General features: G+C 46.7%; 2 protein-coding genes across 3 annotated transcripts in view; one reads left to right on the top strand and one right to left on the bottom strand.

The window, feature by feature from the left end:
• The window catches only part of LOC135895809 (sodium-coupled monocarboxylate transporter 1-like), a 58,524-nt gene that overhangs the window by 20,535 nt on the left and 19,069 nt on the right, over window positions 1-18,920 (bottom strand). For both annotated transcript variants that reach the window (XM_065423992.1, XM_065423993.1), the window contains 5 exons: window positions 12,494-12,685; window positions 4,301-4,369; window positions 4,188-4,239; window positions 3,210-3,277; window positions 1,402-1,482 (listed from right to left, as the gene is read on the bottom strand). In XM_065423992.1, coding sequence (XP_065280064.1) covers window positions 1,402-1,482; window positions 3,210-3,277; window positions 4,188-4,239; window positions 4,301-4,369; window positions 12,494-12,685 — 462 coding nt within the window. The remainder of the gene's footprint in view (window positions 1-1,401; window positions 1,483-3,209; window positions 3,278-4,187; window positions 4,240-4,300; window positions 4,370-12,493; window positions 12,686-18,920) is intronic.
• On the top strand, window positions 6,866-12,425 carry LOC135895810 (uncharacterized). The gene is made up of 2 exons (XM_065423994.1): window positions 6,866-8,317; window positions 10,732-12,425. The coding sequence occupies exons 1-2, from the start codon at window positions 7,109-7,111 to the stop codon at window positions 10,798-10,800; spliced, it is 1,278 nt and encodes a 425-aa protein (XP_065280066.1). The 5' UTR covers window positions 6,866-7,108; the 3' UTR covers window positions 10,801-12,425.

Raw genomic sequence — 18,920 nt, forward strand, 5'->3', positions numbered from 1 at the left:
CCTTCCTATCACTACTATGTGAAAATATGCGACTGGCACCATGGTAAGGTGATTAAATGTGTTTTTATTTGAATAAAAGTGATTTAGCGGTATTGAAGGGATCTCTCGCGCAAGATCGGAGGACAGGAAATGAAGTAAATGTAGCAGTTCTGTGGAAGTCGATTACTCTTGTTTCTTCAATTCTTCAATTCAAGTTTCTTCAAACTGATTTTTGGTCTATTTGCCATATGCGAGAGCTGATAATCTCACGTACGCGCTCTCTAAACACACCCCCCCTTCCGCACCCCCTTCACACACTCAAATTCTGTCTCTCCCCAACTGTGCCTATTCTTTAAAGTATGCCTGCGCTTTAAAGCCACAAATTTTTGATGCGACATAGCTGAAGCAATGCACAAAACAAACGTGGCTCATTAAAAAATATCTTAATTTCTGAAGTGCAAGGCAGCCGGAACAACAGCTCGCATCATATCTAAAACTAAATTAAATTTTTATAAAGGTAGAAAGTTGCTAATAAATTATCCTTCTTGATGTTTAGTTTCTGCCTTGTTAGTAAATATTTCTTTATCGGGGCATGTTATCGGCCGTTTTTCGTTCGATATCCAACAGTCTGGAGTCTAGTTATAACAAACATTCGTCGCGCCTAATGCCATATAACACGATTGTTCCCCGTTGAAGTTTTTCGCCCGGAGGACTCTCAACAAATTCTTGGAAAAAATCGAAAGTCTCATTAGCATACGCCAAAGAGGGTGAAGGCGGAAGCCTGCGCGCTCAAGAGACATTCATTAAATCACTTGACATTCTCATTCGAAGGCGTTGTTACTTATATTTTTCTGCCCACCATAGATCATGGGTTCGAGTGCCTTAATTGACGTTATTTTAATTAGCTGCGCCTTAATTAACTTCGCCCTTATGAACACCAAAGGTCGAGAGTGCCACTCCTACCAAAGATCATGAATTCGAGTGCCTTAACTAACTCTATATTAATTAACTGTGCCTTAATTAACTTGGACTTAACACCAAAGGTCGTGGGTTCTACTCCCATATAAGCTCGAGGGTTCGACTCCCACCGTAGGTCGTGGGTTCGGGTGCCTGCGTTAACGCTATCTCAATTACCTTTGCCTTTTATTGGAATTATGAGCGGCATCGGAGCCAGCTGTGGAAGACGACGACGCGGACGAACGGGCGAGCAGTGGCGCGAACCCGTGTGTGCGCGAGGCGAGCTCACGTGACTTTCTGTACCGCACGCCCCGTTTTCAGGGTCGCCGTATGACGAGGCATTTAAGGCTTTCGCCTCAAGTAACGTTTTGTGCACGGAATGCCTGTTTTTCTGCATCAGCGAAACAAGTTGCAAGCTCGATACGTTTTTTTATGGTGCGACTGTTTCGACGGAAGTGTCCTTACCTGGATGGTGACGATGAAGAACCCAGAAAGCATCAACGCCATCTGTATCACGTCGGTCCAAACGACGGCTTTGATGCCACCCTGCGAAATCGGAATGCCCTTGTCATATCCTTAACTACATTCCTAATCTACCGACTCGAAACAGGCATCCGCGACAGCTGGGACTGTAGTTTTATAACGCGAACTTTAAAATGTGAAAGGTGCTCAAGGAAGTTTTGTCGTATAGGACTAAGCCAGTGCTGTAGCGATGATCATGATGTTGATGATTGTGATTGAACATCTTTACTTCTTTCATGTTGCTTGGCTGGTTGGTTAATGTGTCAGTCATACAGGCGTAGTTAGCAAAGCTGGCTGGGGCGGTAAATGCTTCCCCTGAGCGTTTCTTGCCGCTATTTACAAACGTGTTACCACGGGCCCGTGAGGTTAGTATAGAATTATTAGCGAGGGAAAGGCGCGAGGCCTCATGTCGCACTATTCTCGGTCTTTCTATCACGTCCTCTTGCAGTCAACTGGTGGTATCGTAAGCACTTAGTCAACCGTCGGTCCTAAATTGTTTGTTTGCCCTCTGTTTATTGCTCTTACGCACTATGGGTGATTGGCCCGGATGAAATTAGAAGAAGGCAATTAGCAGACTAAATAATTGGGGAAGCATCAAAGGAGTAGAAAATAACATGACGAATTAGGAATTCAAACGAAAGATTTCTTTGAAACAATTGCAAACTCTCAATGGTTGAGCAAGCATCTTTGTGACATTGCCCAAAAGAGGATGTTCATAGAGAAAGGATTTTAACAATTGAAAATTCAGTCCGATTTGTCTAAATGTTTCATCAAAACGTTTTCCCTTGAAATTGTGGATTGAGGACAGAATAAGAGAAAAAGAATTATAATTTGTCTCGTCTTCTCCGCAAAACGGGCACAGCGGGGAGGGAGCCAGACAAGCCCTGTGTTGGTAAAAGTGTAAGGAAGTTATTCGATACCGTAATCGAGTGAAAGTTAATTCCGCTTTACGAGTCTAAAATACACTTCTGCGCCAAGGGTATAGTAGGTGTCGATACTCTGCAAAATTAGTTACAGCTGGGTTGAAAAAGTCAAAATAAACTTAACATTATTTGGGCTCCTGCGTGCCTACTTATTAGTACACGTGCACTTATTACAAGACCTCGTAAATTTTGCCCTCGCTTGCAAAGAAGCAGAAGGCAGGTTTGAGTGAGCTATCGCTTCTTTGATCCATAGTGTTGGTGGCACATGCACAGGTTTGGAAGTCGACCGAAGCTGACATCGATTTGAGTTGGCATATTAAAAAGCTTTTGCCCACCACGAGGTGGCGATATTTCTCTGTTCCTGCGATGCAGTCTTAGAGTTAATTTCACAGAAATACGACATAAGAAGTTTAGGTCGAGTGTGTAGGTCATCGGAGTGAACGTTTACGGTAGCCCTTCGTTTGTTCCTACTTTCACATTTATTTATATATTAGTTGTATTCACTGTACTATAGTTTTCTCCAAGCCACTGGGCTGGACGCACGGCTTTAGAGAGTCCGCAATACTGAATTGGTATATACACATCTCTTCCTTATACCATCATCATTCATCAACCCTTTCCCTCCCCGTCCCCCTTCCCCAGTGTAGAGTAGCAGGCCAGAGCAAGTTATAGCTCAGGCCGACCTCTCTGCCTTTCTGTAAATACATTTCTCTCTCTCGTATTCACTGTACCAATTCACGCAATAATAATTGTTCTTACGACTTCGCATTAAAAACTATTATAGGACACCTGAAGAGAGATAACTCACTGCAATGTGTCAATACTCACAATTGCCGTGTAAAAGGCGCAAACGCCTCCGTTCAGCACAATGGAGAGCCACACAGGAAGGCCTGTCACTGCGTGGATGAGGTTTAAGGTAAACATTACAGCGTCCACATCAAGCACAATCTCTCATTCACCCCAGGATCAACAAAAACGTATAGTTTTTTGTGATACAACAGATATCGCCCAAAGTCTGACTTATGACAAGCAAAGCGACTGAAAGTTCAAGTTCGGTTGCTAAAATGTAAAGCACTGTATGAAGAAGTACACTTCATGCCAGGACAGTCACGCTCATTCCAGCGACTTTTGTATCCCGTTCGTCGGCGGAGTATTCTGGAAAGGTTCGTTACAATGCAGTTGAGCCATTGAGAGTGCGTACGTTTTTCGCGACAAATGCCAGGCGCACAGAATGAAAACATATTAAGACGTCTCGATCATCCGGTCACCATCCAACTGCTCCCACGGCACTCGCTCCCTGCTCATCAAGAAGCAACCGCCTCCTTGCTTGAGGGGGGGAGGGTTAGGGAGAAAAGGAATGGCATATCATTTGAATACCTGCGTTCCTTCCCAACCGCGCAGTCTCTCTCTAGAAGTCTACGTAACTCCACTTATGGGCAAACATACATAGAAAATCAATCAATCAATCAATCAATCAATCAATCAATCAATCAATCAATCAATCAATCAATCAATCAATCAATCAATCAATCAATCAATCAATCAATCAATCAATCAATCAATCAATCAATCAATCAATCAATCAATCAATCAATAAAATAAATAAATAAATAAATAAATAAATAAATAAATAAATAAATAAATAAATAAATAAATAAATAAATCAAAAGACGTTTATCTACCTCACTAAGGGGTTACTTGTTGTAGTCTGCTTCACAGTGCTTTTGACGTGGGAGATATGTGATGCTAGTGCTGTCAATGCGAATGTTGCCAATGAGAAATACCAATCAAAGGGAGTTCACTCACCTGACCCAAGTGCAAGTGACGGAGCGTAGAGTACTACTCCCATGTAGAAACACTGAAATGTAGAAAAAGAAGTGCTTAATTTTGTACAAATAACTATGTCAAATACAAATTACCATTTGGATAGTAGTCATGACGGACGTAAGCTTCCGAATGAGCACAGAGTTGAACCTCCTCTCCAGGTACTGCATAAGAAAGAGCAAGCGAATAAGAGAAAAAAAAAAGTTGAATGGTGTAAACCATTCATACAGTTTACGGCAAACTTCGTTTTCGGATTAGAACACAATATCTCCTTAAGGAGATACAATGGTCAAGACGTCCTTTGGGCTAGTTTGTTCATATTCCTAGTAAAACAGCGCCAGAGAACACGAGGGACCAGACGAAGAACAACACGTACACAGGGCGCACTAACAACTGAATGTTTATTCCCTGTATGCGCAGAATAAGTACTGGCTGAACATGAATAAACAGAAGATGGGTGCATATATAGGGCTGAACAGGAATAAACATATGTTCCCAGCTTCCGTTAGTGTGCCCTGTGTACGCGTCGTTCTCGTATGTCATCTAGGTACCGTCATCTTATGCCGTTATCTAGGTAGAGAAGACTAGGTCGCACAAATCTGCTGTACTGAAATAGTTTATTTCTTCATAGTAAAACAGCGCCAATTTCAGTACAGCAGATTTGTGAGACCTAGTCTTCCCTGCCCAGATGACGGCCGCGAGCCCTTGGGTCCTGGCGGCATCTTCGGCCTGCTGGATTGTCTTAAGTTGGTCTTCCGGTGCACAGCTGAGCAATGCGGTCTCCCACTGCTTTATGGTCTTATGTGTTTTATTCTGTGTGGGTGTTCGAGGACAAGCCCAAACCAAATGTCGTAGGTCCGTCCTTTCTTGACAGAATCTACAAATATCAGCGTAAAGGTCCGGGCAGTAGCGGTGGTATGCCACCGTTATAGGCCACCGGGTTCGCACATGTATCTGTGTGTAAGAGGCGCCATGGCGTCACTTTCCGCCTATTTAACGAGGAGTGTGCCGGGGGGAAATGGGTCCTTGCTAAAGTATAGTGTTTGGTGATCTTGTTAAAGCTGGTAATCAGGTCTCTCTCCGTTCCCAGTATTTGCGTGTCACCTGCTCGGTCTGTCATTTCTCGAGCGAGGTTGTGCGCTATTTCGTTCTCGGGAAGGGAGGAGTGTGCGGGTGTCGATAATGTGAACATCTCGATCTTCGCGAAAGTTGGTTAAAATTCTTAGCGCTTCCGGCGAGGCTCTTTCTTTGGCATAATTCTTGACGGCGGCTTTGGAGTCGCTGACTACGATTTTGGCCTCCGTGGAGGCAAAATCGCCTTAAAATCAGAATATTTCTTACGAAGGATAGCGATTTGTTCCTTACGAATGTATCACTACGAATCTTAAGCTAAAGAAAATGTATTTGTATTTTGAATCCGTGCAGCTCGTCAAGCGGATTGTTTTGTCTCGTTGCGAAAGGCGATGACAAAGTGTAAGCTACAAACGCACAAGCACTTAAGAGGGCCACAAGCTTCAGTGTTCGTCTTACTTCTGATTAGTTTATGAGCTCTGCTTAAAAAGCTCCCGTTGATCACCAATTAAAGGCAGCGGGTGCACAGAGCATTCACTTCTAGCGGCGAATGAATAGATTGCGTTTGATTGCAACGACTGCATGTAGTGATGTCCGTAATTTATTATAAATTTTTGTTATAGCGCTGCCATAACGAACTATGGGGTTGCAGTATGTACAAGTAAATAAACTATCTAGGAACGTCATAAAAATACGATATGCGAAGTAGCTTACTCAGAGTACAGAAACTCATGCCCGACGAATTCATGCTTTTCAAAACGGTAGAGGCCTTAGTAATGAGTGGATTTGTACACGTCATTCAGAGGTTGATATTCAATTGAGTTCAAAGCATTGTGTTTGCCAGACACTTATGGCTGGCTACATGTACTAAGAGCTGTATAGGCAATCTGACGGAGTTCCAGGCGGACGTACAAGGCAGATACAGCAAAAGAGCATGCGAGATAAAGAAATGAGGTGTGCAAAGGAAACTAAATCAGAGTACGAAAGAAGCACGGTATTTACACCACTAAAAACAAAAACAATTAAACATGAAAATAACAATAATAGCCCTATGCAACCCTGAAAATAACACGAATAATTACATAAACTATCTTTATACAATATCTAACATCGCAAATGTAACTAATTGCAAGCAATCATTTGTTGTATCAAAGTAAAAAGAAATTGCACCCTCAAACGTGCTATTTATTCCCAATGGTTTTTACGCCTTTATACACTTCCACACAATTGAGTGTGTAGAAATTATTACTCTGCACGAATAAAGTAAAAGAAGAAGAAGGAAGCAGAAGCATGTTTATATAGTATACCGTATCAAATTATCGCTGACACATGCGTCACAATACTACAGATGATGTAGGTGCTAAACTAGTTTTAAGGACACCAAAAGCAGGTTCGAAATATGTTATACCTTCCTGTAAAAACGCGAGTGAGAGCAAAAACTTCATTGAAAAGCTGGTCTGGCAGTTTTCCTTCGGGGCGAGAGGGGGAAGAAGGCGATTAACCGCTGCCCCTCCCACCCTCCGTCGATGATGATGGCAGTGGGGGTGAAAATTTTGTTTTCTTCAATATTTCCGATGGGGTAGTGGGGCGCCGACTGGTGCGGACGTGCAAACATCGGCTCCCGATATCATCAATGATTTCACGAGGTTATTCACGCTAAATCGAAGTGAATTGTGTACCAACGAAAGCAGCAAGTTACACGGATTCCGTGGATACCGGATTTATTTCGGTGGGTGGATTCTTTCTCAACATTTTCTGCATTCGAATTCTCAACCTCGTCGTTCAAAGGCGGGTAGGCCTAGGCCTAACACCGCAAGTCAGTCATTGCCGCCATGGAAATCGTCCCCGGTGAGACGATATCGCCGGAAGATGCGAATGACCCGGGCTGGATTGCGGCGTATAACCGCAAATCACGCAAGGTAAAGGCCAGTCAACCACAAGGAGCAAGTTCAAGTACTCGTGGCAGACGAAGGGACGGTGAGCGCACCGCCGGACCGAACAGCGCATACCAGCGCCTCGTCGCTACCTCGAGACTCCCTCAGCTACCGAGGGACACGTTCCGTATAATCGTGAGACCCCGAGACGGTCTTAACGTGGCCAAATCTACACCAGTGCAGGTTGAGCAAGCCCTGGCAATGGCGGCAGCCCTGGCTCCTCAAGACCTCACGGAAGACTCCATCTGCCCCAACGTAACTCAGAATATCTTCATCATCTGCACCCCCAGCGAACGTAATGCAAGAGCATACGCCACGGTGCAACAAATTCGCATGAAAGACACTACGTATCGGGTCGCAGTATACCCGGCGCCACCCGATGATACCTGCAAAGGCGTAGTCCGAGGCATTGACCTCGAGCTCAACGACTCCCAACTCCGAGAACTGATCGTCACGAAACGCAACCCCAACGCCTTGGAGGTGAAGAGAATCAAGAACACCACAGCCGTGACAATCCTTTTCCAAGGAATGCAAGTACCAAATTACATCTACTGCGGAGCAAGCATTGTTCGATGCACACTCTTTCGCAGACACACAGAAGTTTGCTACAACTGTGGCAACATCGGTCACCGCGCGGATGTCTGCCCTAACCCCAGTACGACGTGGTGCCGGAAGTGTGGCATCAAAACTCCAGCGGAAGATCACCAGTGTTCCCCTCACTGCACCCTGTGCGGCGGACCGCACCCCACCGCCGACAAGGACTGCAAGCGCAAGTTTCAGGTCCCTTACATCGTTCGACAGAGACGCCGCCGCAGACGCAACCGACGCGGCCGTAGCCGCTCCCAAGGACCAAGCGGCGCCAGTCACAAGGACTCGGCCGCCACCTCGGGTATTCCCGTAGCGACCACAAGGAGTCGCTCGGTCACGCCGTCACCCGAGCGCCGCAGCGCCCTACGCAGCAGCCGCTCCCGCTCCAGGGGACGACGCAGCAGCCGGTCCTGCTCCAGGGGGCGCCCTACATCCGGCCCCACGGAACTGACGTGGGCCGACCGAGTACGAGGGAGACATCACCAGCAGCAGCAACGGGACGTTTCATCTACCAGACAGGTAACGCGGTCTTCATTGCCCGAGCATGAGAGCGAGATAGTCACAGCCCTACGACAGGAACTAGCGGGTCTCCGGGCCACCATACAAGTGCTTACAGCGCAGCTTAATGACGCAAAACAGGAGATTCAAAACCTTAAAGCTCCCAAACAAGCACCACCTCAGGAGACAAACGTAAAAGTTAGCACAGCCAAACGCAAGCCCCCTCCGCTCCCAGAGACGGAAGAAGAGAGTAATGCACCGCAAGACACCCTAGGCGAAATTCTGCGCCTCACGCGAGAGAACCTAGAAAGTATTCGTATCCTAACGAATCGTGTAGAGGTGGTCGAAAATAAAGTCGCCATAAAAATTAAAAACAAAGCTAGTCAGCCACAACAGATGGACACGACGACGCACCCCTCGTCACCAATAAATCCCCCGCAAAACCATCATGGCTAACACGACACGGGACACCTTAGAAATTTGGCAGTGGAATTGCGCTAGCTACGCGAAACGCAAATCCTCGCTGCAACAGTACCTCAAAATTCAACCCAAAAAGCCGCACGTAATACTATTACAAGAAACCCTATGTGAAACCCTCACGCTCTCAGGGTACAGCCCCGTCTCCCAAAAAGGAGGGGACGCCAGGAGAGGCATCGCCATGCTCGTTAATAGAAAATTCGCGCATATCGTGCATAACGTCCTTCCGAAAAACAGTCGCATCGAGGCGATCCTAATCGAGCTCGTACCTAACCGACTTCTAAAACAAAGCATTTTTGTACTAAACGTCTACAGCTCCCCCGCGCACTACAAACAATCTTTCCACGCGATCCTTACTAAAGCCACATCATTGGCACGAAACTCACCGCTCATTATCGCAGGGGACTTCAACGCCCCCCACCCGTCGTGGGGTTACCCCACAATCAAGCCTAGCGGCAACAACCTCTCGCGCGCGATCGACGACCTGTCCCTCACCCTGGTGACGGACCACAGGTTCCCCACCAGATTGGGTACGTCGACACAACGCGATACTACGCCGGACCTCACGCTACTCCGAAATGTAGCAAACTACACATGGACGAATACGCAAGAGAACCTGGGCAGCGATCACTTCGTCATACGCACAGAAATACCAAACACGGCGGCCCCACCCCGGTCTTTCACCCTTACAGACTGGGATAGCTTCCGCCAGTTACGGAAGGAAGACACGAACACGTACGATTCCTTCGGAGAGCTCCTCTCTGCGATAAAGGGCGACGTAGCTAGAGCCACGAAAACCATACAAACGGAATTGGAGGTCCCAAGGGTTGACCCTCACCTCGCACACTTACTCGAGGCCAAGGCCTCGATACTTGCGCGATGGCGAAAACAACGTCTCAACAGACGCCTGCGCAAACGCATCGCGATACTCAACCGAGATATCGAACAATACTGTACGGAGCTCACAAGACTCCAATGGCAGGAACTATGTTCGGCGGTCGACGGCCGCATGCGGACCGGAGGTAAGTGGAACCTCCTGAAACGCATGTTAGACGACAGCCAAACAAAGGACAATCACAGCCACGCGTTAGACCGACTTTTACACTTACATAAAGCGAAAGGGGGAACAGAAGAGTCCTTCCTGGCAGAAATCGCCAAACGTTACCTTCCATTAGGCGACGCTCACCCCAACGATTACCCGAGCATAAAGTGCGACACCACTCCCGAACTAGACGCTGCCTTCACGGAAGCAGAAGTTCGAGAGGCGCTACACAACCTCAACAGCAGATCGGCCTCAGGACCCGACGGGGTAACCAACCGAATCTTACGTAACTTAGACGACCAGGCCATTACACTACTCCTTAAAGACATCAACCACGTGTGGGAAACAGGAGAGGTACCAACGCAATGGCGCACGGCCACGGTGGTCCTTATCCCAAAACCCGGCAAACCACTTAACCTCGACAATTTACGCCCTATCTCTCTTACCTCATGCGTGGGTAAAGTAGCCGAGCACGTCATTCAAAACCGAGTGTCACGCTACATTGAGGAACACGAACTCCTCCCACACAACATGGTAGGGTTTCGACCCCACCTTTCCACGCAAGATGTCATGTTGCTCCTAAAAAGACAGGTCTTTGACGTTAAAACAAGAGACGTTCGAGGCATCCTCGCCCTCGATATCACGAGAGCATTCGACACCGTCTCGCACCGCTTCATATTGGAGTCTGTGGCAGGCCTCGGCCTCGGCCAGAGATTTCAGGAGTACGTGCGCTCCTTCCTAAAAGACAGAGAAGCCCGACTGCGAGTCTCACAACTTAAGTCGGACTGCTACACGCTGGGTTCCGTCGGAACACCGCAAGGCTCAGTCATCTCTCCATTACTCTTTAACATAGTGATGAAGGGACTCGCAGACAAACTACGAGACATCCCGAACGTAAATTTCGCTCTATATGCAGATGACATCACCATCTGGAGCCCGGGAGGCTCCCTGGCAGACATGGAGCAGGCATTACAGTCTGCCCTAGATGCCACGGAGGAGTACCTACTAGAGACAGGAATGAAGCTATCTTCCAAGAAATCGGAACTCTTACTATATCGCAAGTCTTGCCAAGGAGTCCGATACCTAACTCCTCTAGACGAACTTCCGATCGCACTACATACAAGTGACGGCCAACAGATTCCGCGAGTCGACCACATTCGCATTCTTGGGCTTCTAATCGAAGCCACCGGATGCCACGCACACTCGATCAAACACTTAACCGCCAAAACCGAAAATATGATCAGACTCATCCACAGAGTCTCAGGGCGCAGGAAGGGTCTCTGCGAAGATAACCTACTGCGCGTATACCACGCGTTCCTTATGAGCCATATTAATTACGTCGCCTCTGCCCACAACTGGACGAAAACAGAAAAGACGAAACTGAACACGCTCATGCGCAAGAGCATCAAACAGGTCTTGGGCATTCCACAAAGAGCAAGTACAGCAATGGTTGATCAGCTAGGCATGCACAACAACATCGACGAAGTGATCGAGGCTCAGACTATGGCGCAAATACTCCGCCTATCCTCGTCCAAAGCCGGTAGACTAATTTTAGGCGAAGCTAATGTCTCCCCATCTCCCTATCTCGAACACGCTGTTACCCTACCGAGTGAAATTAGAGACAACTACAGAGTCTCACCGTTTCCCAGAAACGTCCACCCACTATACAACGTGGGTAGGCGTCGGGCCCGCGCCCGCGCGATTCTCGACCGCACAGACGCGGATCGTGAAGCCACCGCATTTGTTGACGCGGCCCAGTACGGCAATACATCAACTTTCGCGATAGCAGTTGTGGACGGCAACGGAACGTTACGGTCATCGGCATCGGTTAAATCGACCACTAGCGCTAAAGCCGAACAGATAGCCGTAGCCATCGCCATGGCAGACCCCACATTTACCCATGTCCTCACGGATTCGCGTGCTGCAATTCGGGCTTACGAAAGCGGCAATGTACCGAAAGAGGTAGCGCATATATTACTAGCGAGCTCAAACGAGTGCAAACGGTGCCTCTCCTGGTTCCCCGCTCACATGGGGAAGGACATCCACCCGCAAAAACCCAACCTCAATGAAACGGCCCATGACCGTGCGCGAGAACTTGCCCGCCGCGACGGTCCCACGGCCTCCGAGGGGCTGGACATTCAGTTCAATGACCCGCTACTCACATATCAAGAAATCACCTCACACTATCGAAAAGGCAGAATGAAATACCCGCTCCCGCACGCCAAACTCGAGCGCGCGCAGGCGGCCGCGTTTCGAATGCTGCAAACGGCCTCGTATCCGTCACGAGGCCTATTAAGCCACTACAATTCAGAAATCCCGGCAAATTGCACAGACTGCCCAGAACCCTACTGCTCACTCTCGCACATGCTTTGGCAATGTACCGCGTTACCAGAGGGCCCTCTCTCCAGTGAGCGCGAATGGGAAGAAGCCCTCAAAAGCCCGGACCTCAAACTGCAATTCAAGGCCGTCCAGAGGGCCCAAGAACTGGCGGAGCGTCACCACGTTCCCGTCCCGACTTGGGCGTCGCCTACGGTTTCGGCCCAAGGAGCTCGCCGCGTGCGATCTCCAACGGCTTAGACCCCTCAGGACCTCAATAAAGTTCTTGACTGACTGACTTCAATATTTCCATCGTTGTCACTATATCCTCCACAGGCAGCAACCATGCAACGCGGCCTCACCTGATTCACACTGATCATATCCATCTCGTAGAAGACGGGTAGAAACACGTGGGCTGCCAAAACAATGCCGACAATGACACCGATGAAGTTGACCATGTACTGGGCGCCATGAATGAAGCTTTCCGAAGGCACACCAAGTATAGCGATCGCCGACAGGAAGCTCGCCATCATCGACATCGTCACCGGAAACACCTGCGCAAACAGTGGTGCAAAGGAGCTCGCTCTGAATGCACGCGGAAGGCACTCGGTAATCGGGACAAGCACTGCTTCAATAATTATCAGTAACGGGAGCACCTGCTCGCGTGTAAGTGCAGCAGGTGTACACACTGGCGGCAGTAGAAAGGACAGAAAGTGACCCAGCAATCTGGTTTCGTTTCACTGCGGCAGAAATACGGGGACAGCACTAATGACCTCCTCCACTGACCACCCGGACGCACAGCATGTGGTCTACGCTTAAAGGAAACAATTATTGGGCGATAAAGACGATACGACTGTTACGCTTTCTGTGCGACATTACCGGCAAGGCGTGGTTAGATGGAATTTTGGATATCTGTGCTTAAAGCTACTAAGTGAGCTTCCTTTCTTTTTCTTTTTTTCACATAGTGGGGCATACTCTGCGTCTGTCTGAACCTAACGTTCCTTTTGTTGCGGTTTCGATTGCGAAATAGCTGGAAAGGTTAGTTGTGAATCACTGATATGATAATGCATTAAACTGCCGAATTTTACACTTTACCTAACCGCTTTAGTGTATGCTGCCATAAATATCTGGAGTGTTTTTTACACGCTCGCTTGGCTCGCGTGAGGTAAATTGATATCGTCTTGGTTGCAGGAACAGCTTACCCATTTAGTTTCTCAACTACCGCCACTGCAGACGTGTTCTAAAAAGAGGAGTCAAATATATGACAAGCGTAAGGTATGTGCCAGCGCCTTCTTTGACTTAGAATGCGCGTGCAGCGATTGTTTCAGCTCGCAGGAGGCGCTTAATAGGCGATCGCTGAAATACATATTTATTTTATTCCGTCTAGCCTGTAAGTAACGCTTAATGTATCATTAGCATAAATGAAAAGGCGAACAAGAAAAAGAATGGGAATCTCGTTGCGCGTATAGTTATATGGGAGTGCGACATGCAATCGCTCCGTAGACAGTTTCTATCTTTGGCGTGCTCTCAGGCGTACGTATCGGAGCCCATTGCAAATGCTGTCGATCCTGGAGACGCAACAATACACTCTATTTGTTTTAGATTTGTTCGCGTTTGTATGTATGACGATAGTACATCAAGCGTTACTTTCGGAACAAACAGAATGTTATATCGCCTGAAGCAGATAACGGAATTTAGGATGCGGTGGACGCGAACATATAGCCGTAACGTATGCAGGGTGTTTCAGCGAACACTAAAAAATCTTTAGAATTTGCCTGTGGCAGATGTCACAATTCTAGTTCATGAGCTGGTCTGCTCGAAGCGGCCGAGCGTACTTGCACAAAACGTTAAGTTGCAAAATAGGCTAATTAAATAAAATTCACTAATTAAGCGTTTTAAACTAATTACCTTATGGCCAATATTGCAATTCACAAATTGTAGCTGTGGAGTTCGCAAAGCGGATGAACATGGAACAAATTTACAAGATTACACCAGTTTCGAGATATAAATTCCCGAAGTTTGCGGAAAAATGCAAAAACAACTTGCCGCAGCTGCGGCAAGTTGTTTTTGCATCCATTTTAATTTACATTACTTTATCGTTTCTTTATTTCATTTATTAAGCACAAGTAATTTCCCCTATGTTGTCCTTGGTGTCAGTGTTTGTTGGCTTCTTATAATATGACTATATATATATATATATATATATATATATATATATATATATATATATATATATATATATATATATATATATATATATATATATATATATATATATATATATATATGTATATATATATATCGTGTATGGCTGTGTGTGACTGTGTGCACGCTATACCAGTCGCCGCCCTATGAAACCCCCCCTCCCTGAAGGGAGACATTAAGCCACGGGTCTGTCGTCAGTGAGCGTGCCAAAGCTTCCATCGACGAACCGACGCATGAAATGCCGACGTACTTTGACCGAGGAGAGTGAGCGCTCTGATGTTGACGAAACGAGAGGCATTTAAGCGACGAATGGCGACGGGTAGAATTGATACTTTGACCTTATGCTCGCAAATCATCAAGTGTGGAACGTTTGCGGCTCGTAACCACGGGGCCGGCGGCGAGAGCATCGTATGGGCTCCTGTGACGTTGGGACCACTTCCATCCGGCGCATGTGCTGAAGAAGCTCATTAAATAAAATTTTAATTCATTCATTCATTTGCGTTTTTGATACGATGCATCTGAACATCTGCAGCCGTCGGACGATTTGACACGGGCGAAACAGCACTAAGTTGCCTCTCATTCTACAATAATAGGCCGGTTGTATCCATACAATGTGAAGTCTTGTTTATGCGGGAGCGATAAGACGAACAGGTAAACTTGATAAGTCTGGTTCCTCTTCTTTTTTAATGAGAAAGTGGGTGCCTATATATTTAAGTGCGCTTTATTGGCGCACCAAATATAGACTCCGGAGACCTCACAAACCCTTCCTGCTGATACGTTTTGCTTACTGGAGGCGCCCATTTACAAGCGAAGAAAATCGGCGCAAGCGGAAGCTAAGGAAGCACGTCCGCTTTCTGCATTTCGCTTGCAGGGTGAACAGTATCGTGCAGGAAGCACATTATATTTTAGACAGTTTTAGTATAGCGTACGCTATTCCATTGCGTACGCTAAAAAATAGCGGGTCGTCACTGCGCATGCGCTGAACGCTAAACGAAATAGCGGGTATAGCGGGCGTACGCAACGCAAACGAGTTAGCGTTGGCGTTTTTGCGGGGTTTGCGGAGTTTGCGGGAAACATGGCGGCGATCCCGGCTGCCCGCTTCGAATTGAATTTGGCGTTGCTTTTGTAAAATGCACTTCGTTCCTAGCAAATGACTGTGTAAACGGCTTTCGCTTAGTCTCAGGCCGCTTCGACGACAGAGTATTATGGATAACTTCGTGGTGTTTTCGAGATCGCTTCTCGTTTCGAACGAGTCAAAACCTAACGAAAGAAACGTTTGAGATGTCAGCGCCACCTATCGCTACAGGCGCGAAATAGCCGCAACGACGGAATATGGCCTCAGAGATTCGAAGATATCGTCGGCCAACTAAAATTGTAGAAAACGTGCGCTGCTTAGCGTACGCTATTTTACAGCGTATAGCGTACGCTAAACTAAAAGTCTTTTATCGCGCGCGAGATGAAGTTGCGCTCGCGATACTCGGCGGAATTTTTTTCTGGCTTCCAAGAACCAATTCCTTCTAGACCGTTACAGTGGTTACGTGTATGGGAGAGCACTCGTTGCTTTCGGATGAGCTTTGAAAAGCAAGTATAGTTAGGTCAGAGTTAAATTTTTTCCCGCGAAACTCCACGGTATTACGCTGCTCTCATACCACGGGCCTCACAAACGCTTCGCTGCGTTTAGTTGTGATCGCTGCCCTGCGGTGTATAGATGTACTGTGTTGTTTATTAATAGTGATGGTATGGGATGTTTGTCTAGTGAAGAAAGACCGATATCCCAAAATTGTAGCTAAACACACACATGCATACTTTCCCCCTCCCCTCCTCCCTATGAATGCACACATAAGAAGCTGTAGACTAGAGAACAATATGAATAGAAAGAAAAAAAGAAGAAATAGCGGCTTTCACAGGGGTCGGATGTCGGGTAAAAGTGAACCGTTTAGACATTTTCACAAAAAGTTCACGTTCTACGTGGTGCCAGCGGTAGAGAAGATGTTCTACTTCCACTGCCACAGTCGTGAGTGATGGCGCTGGCTAACACTCCCAGTGTTAGTACTAGCAGACAGACATAAATATCTCAGAAAGTGGATAGGAAAACGACGCCGCGGTAGCTCATTTGGTAAAAGCATCGCATGCGCGACGTGAAGACGTGGGTTCGTATCCCACCTGCATCCAGTGATCTTTTTTCATGCACTTTCATTTCCACGTATTTATCATTTGTTTAATGCAATTAGAAACTGCAAATAATTTTTCCTATGCTGTCCTTCGTGTCATTGTTTGTTGACCTCTTCTGTACTGATACGTACGTATTGACAGCTTGCAGGTGGCTTGTAGATGGTCACCTAGTAGACAACCTAATTAACTCGGATGTGCCCCTGGAATGTGCTCCTGGGATGTGCCCCTGGTCCTGATATAGAAACTCGCTGACAGCTACTGTGCTGCCCAATAGACAACTTGTCCCACTGGCTACGTGCTTGAACGGGCAACTTCGGCAGGGGGTATGTGCCGCTGCAAATGCGGCCGGAATAGATGAGCCACTGTGACATAAGCGATGTACAAGACTGAAATGCATTTAGACATGCGGCGTACTTCCGGGTGCCACGCGCAGCTCTCGTCGACATTTTCCCCTCGACAAGCATCATAGAACGATTGGCTTCATCGTCGTGACGCAGGCAGCTACGTAACAGCAAGCTACAGGCGACAAGGCTGTGCTCGTGTCATCCGCTAATGTTGCTACCTCTCTAACTCGAACAAGCTTCGCCTCATTTAGGCTCCAATAATGCGTTAGATCTGCGTGTCTTTTTGGTTCGCTGAGGCTGTCAACGTGCTCCGACCTTATCGCGACATACAGAAAATGAAATTGGTCACGATTTTTATACGTGCACTTAGTACTGGCCACATTTGGCCCTTGTGCAACTAAAAAGAAAAAAAAAAAGAAAAGAGAAAGACAGAGGCAGTCAATAGTAATGTTAAGTTCATTTCCTTCTATTTTTTTTCCATCGCAAAACAGTAGTTAGTAGCTGAAGCATTAATTAGGATAGCGCACGTGTTATAGGCGCACATCTAAAGTCAGGTGACGAAGGCATCCATCTTTATGCGAGCAAGCGTTCGCCTTCGAACATTCCGTTCATGACGCACACGGGATATTAATACCAATGGAAATTTGATTTTACCCACCTGACTTGAGGATAGCATTCGTTCTATGCGACGAAAGCAGATTCTATATTGGGGTGTTCCACTTGAGCTCAAACGCCCATGTCCGCTTGATATTTTTGTTTTGTCTGGTTGTTTTCTATGTCATGTAGGAATATCCAAACTGCGCGGAACCGAAAATTTTATTAAGGAAAGTTTTATTACCGGAAAGCCTTCCCAGCAAGCCAAAAAAAAAAAAATATGTGAAGGTTGCGGCGAGAGCGTCTTCCTGTTGCTTACCGCAGTATTTTCCGATTTTACGGCCGAATTGAATGCAAACCAAGAACGTTGTGTCGAAAATCCTTTCTGCTCATTTTAATATGCTTCGCAGTAGATTAGTTCTCACGTTTCTTTATGCTGTCCGCAAACGAAAAAGAAATGTTAGAAATTTCCAAACATGGCCCAAATCAGGCACGTACCCAGGATTTTTTTTCGGGGGGGGGCCCACCACCTCCATCATCATCATCATCATCATCATCATCATCATCATCATCATACTGTTTTATGTCCACTACAGGACGAAGGCGTCTCCCTGGGATCTCCAATTACCCCTGTCCTGCCGCCACCCGATTCCAACTAGCACCCGCGAATTTCCTAATTTCATCGCACCATCTATAGTTTTCTGCCGTCTTCTACTGCGCTTCCCTTATCTTGGTACCCATTCTGCAACCCTAATAGTCCAACGCTTATCTAATCTGCGGATTACATGACCTGCCCAGCTACATTTTTTCCCCTTGATGTCAATCAGAATATCTTCTATACCCGTCCGCTCTCTGATCCAAACCGCTCTCTTTCTCTCTCTTAACGTTATGCCTAGCAATCTTCGTTCGATCGCTCTTTGCGCGGACCTTAACTTGCTCTCAAGTCTCTGCCCCATATGTCAGCACTGGCAAAATGCACTGAGTGCACACCTTACTTTTCAATAATAATGGTAAGCTTCCAGTCAGGAGCTGGCAATGTCTGCCGTATGCGATCCAACCTAGTTTTATTCTTCTGTGAATTTCCTTCTAATGATCAGGGTTCCCTGTGATTAATTGACCTAGATAAACGATCTCCTTCACAGTCTCTGGAGGCCGACTGGCGATCCTGATGTCTTGTTCCTTTGCCCGACTATTTATCATTATCTTCACCTTCTGCAAATTAATATTCAACCCCACTCTTACACTCTCTCAGTTAAGGTCTCCAATCATTTGTTGTAACTCGTCTGCATTGTTGTTGAATAGAACAATGTCATCGGCAAATCGAAGGTTGCTGAGATATTTGCCGTCGATCTTTACTCCTAAGCCTTCCCAGTTTAATAGCTTGAATTCTTCTAAGCACGCAGTGAACAGCTTTGGAGAAATTGTGTCTCCCTGTATGGCCCCTTTCTATATAGGTATCTCCCTGCTTTTCTTG

This window comes from Dermacentor albipictus, chromosome 4 (assembly GCF_038994185.2).
Source record: "Dermacentor albipictus isolate Rhodes 1998 colony chromosome 4, USDA_Dalb.pri_finalv2, whole genome shotgun sequence".
In the NCBI taxonomy this organism is placed as follows: domain Eukaryota; kingdom Metazoa; phylum Arthropoda; class Arachnida; order Ixodida; family Ixodidae; genus Dermacentor; species Dermacentor albipictus.

What these genes read in the sequence shown, in the direction of transcription:
- LOC135895810 (XM_065423994.1), top strand. Translation starts at nt 7,109, where the DNA reads ATGGAAATCGTCCCCGGTGAGACGATATCGCCGGAAGATGCGAATGAC. An exon ending in ACGTTTCATCTACCAGACAG is followed by an intron (nt 8,318 to 10,731) that starts GTAACGCGGTCT and finishes CTCTATATGCAG; the next exon opens with ATGACATCACCATCTGGAGC.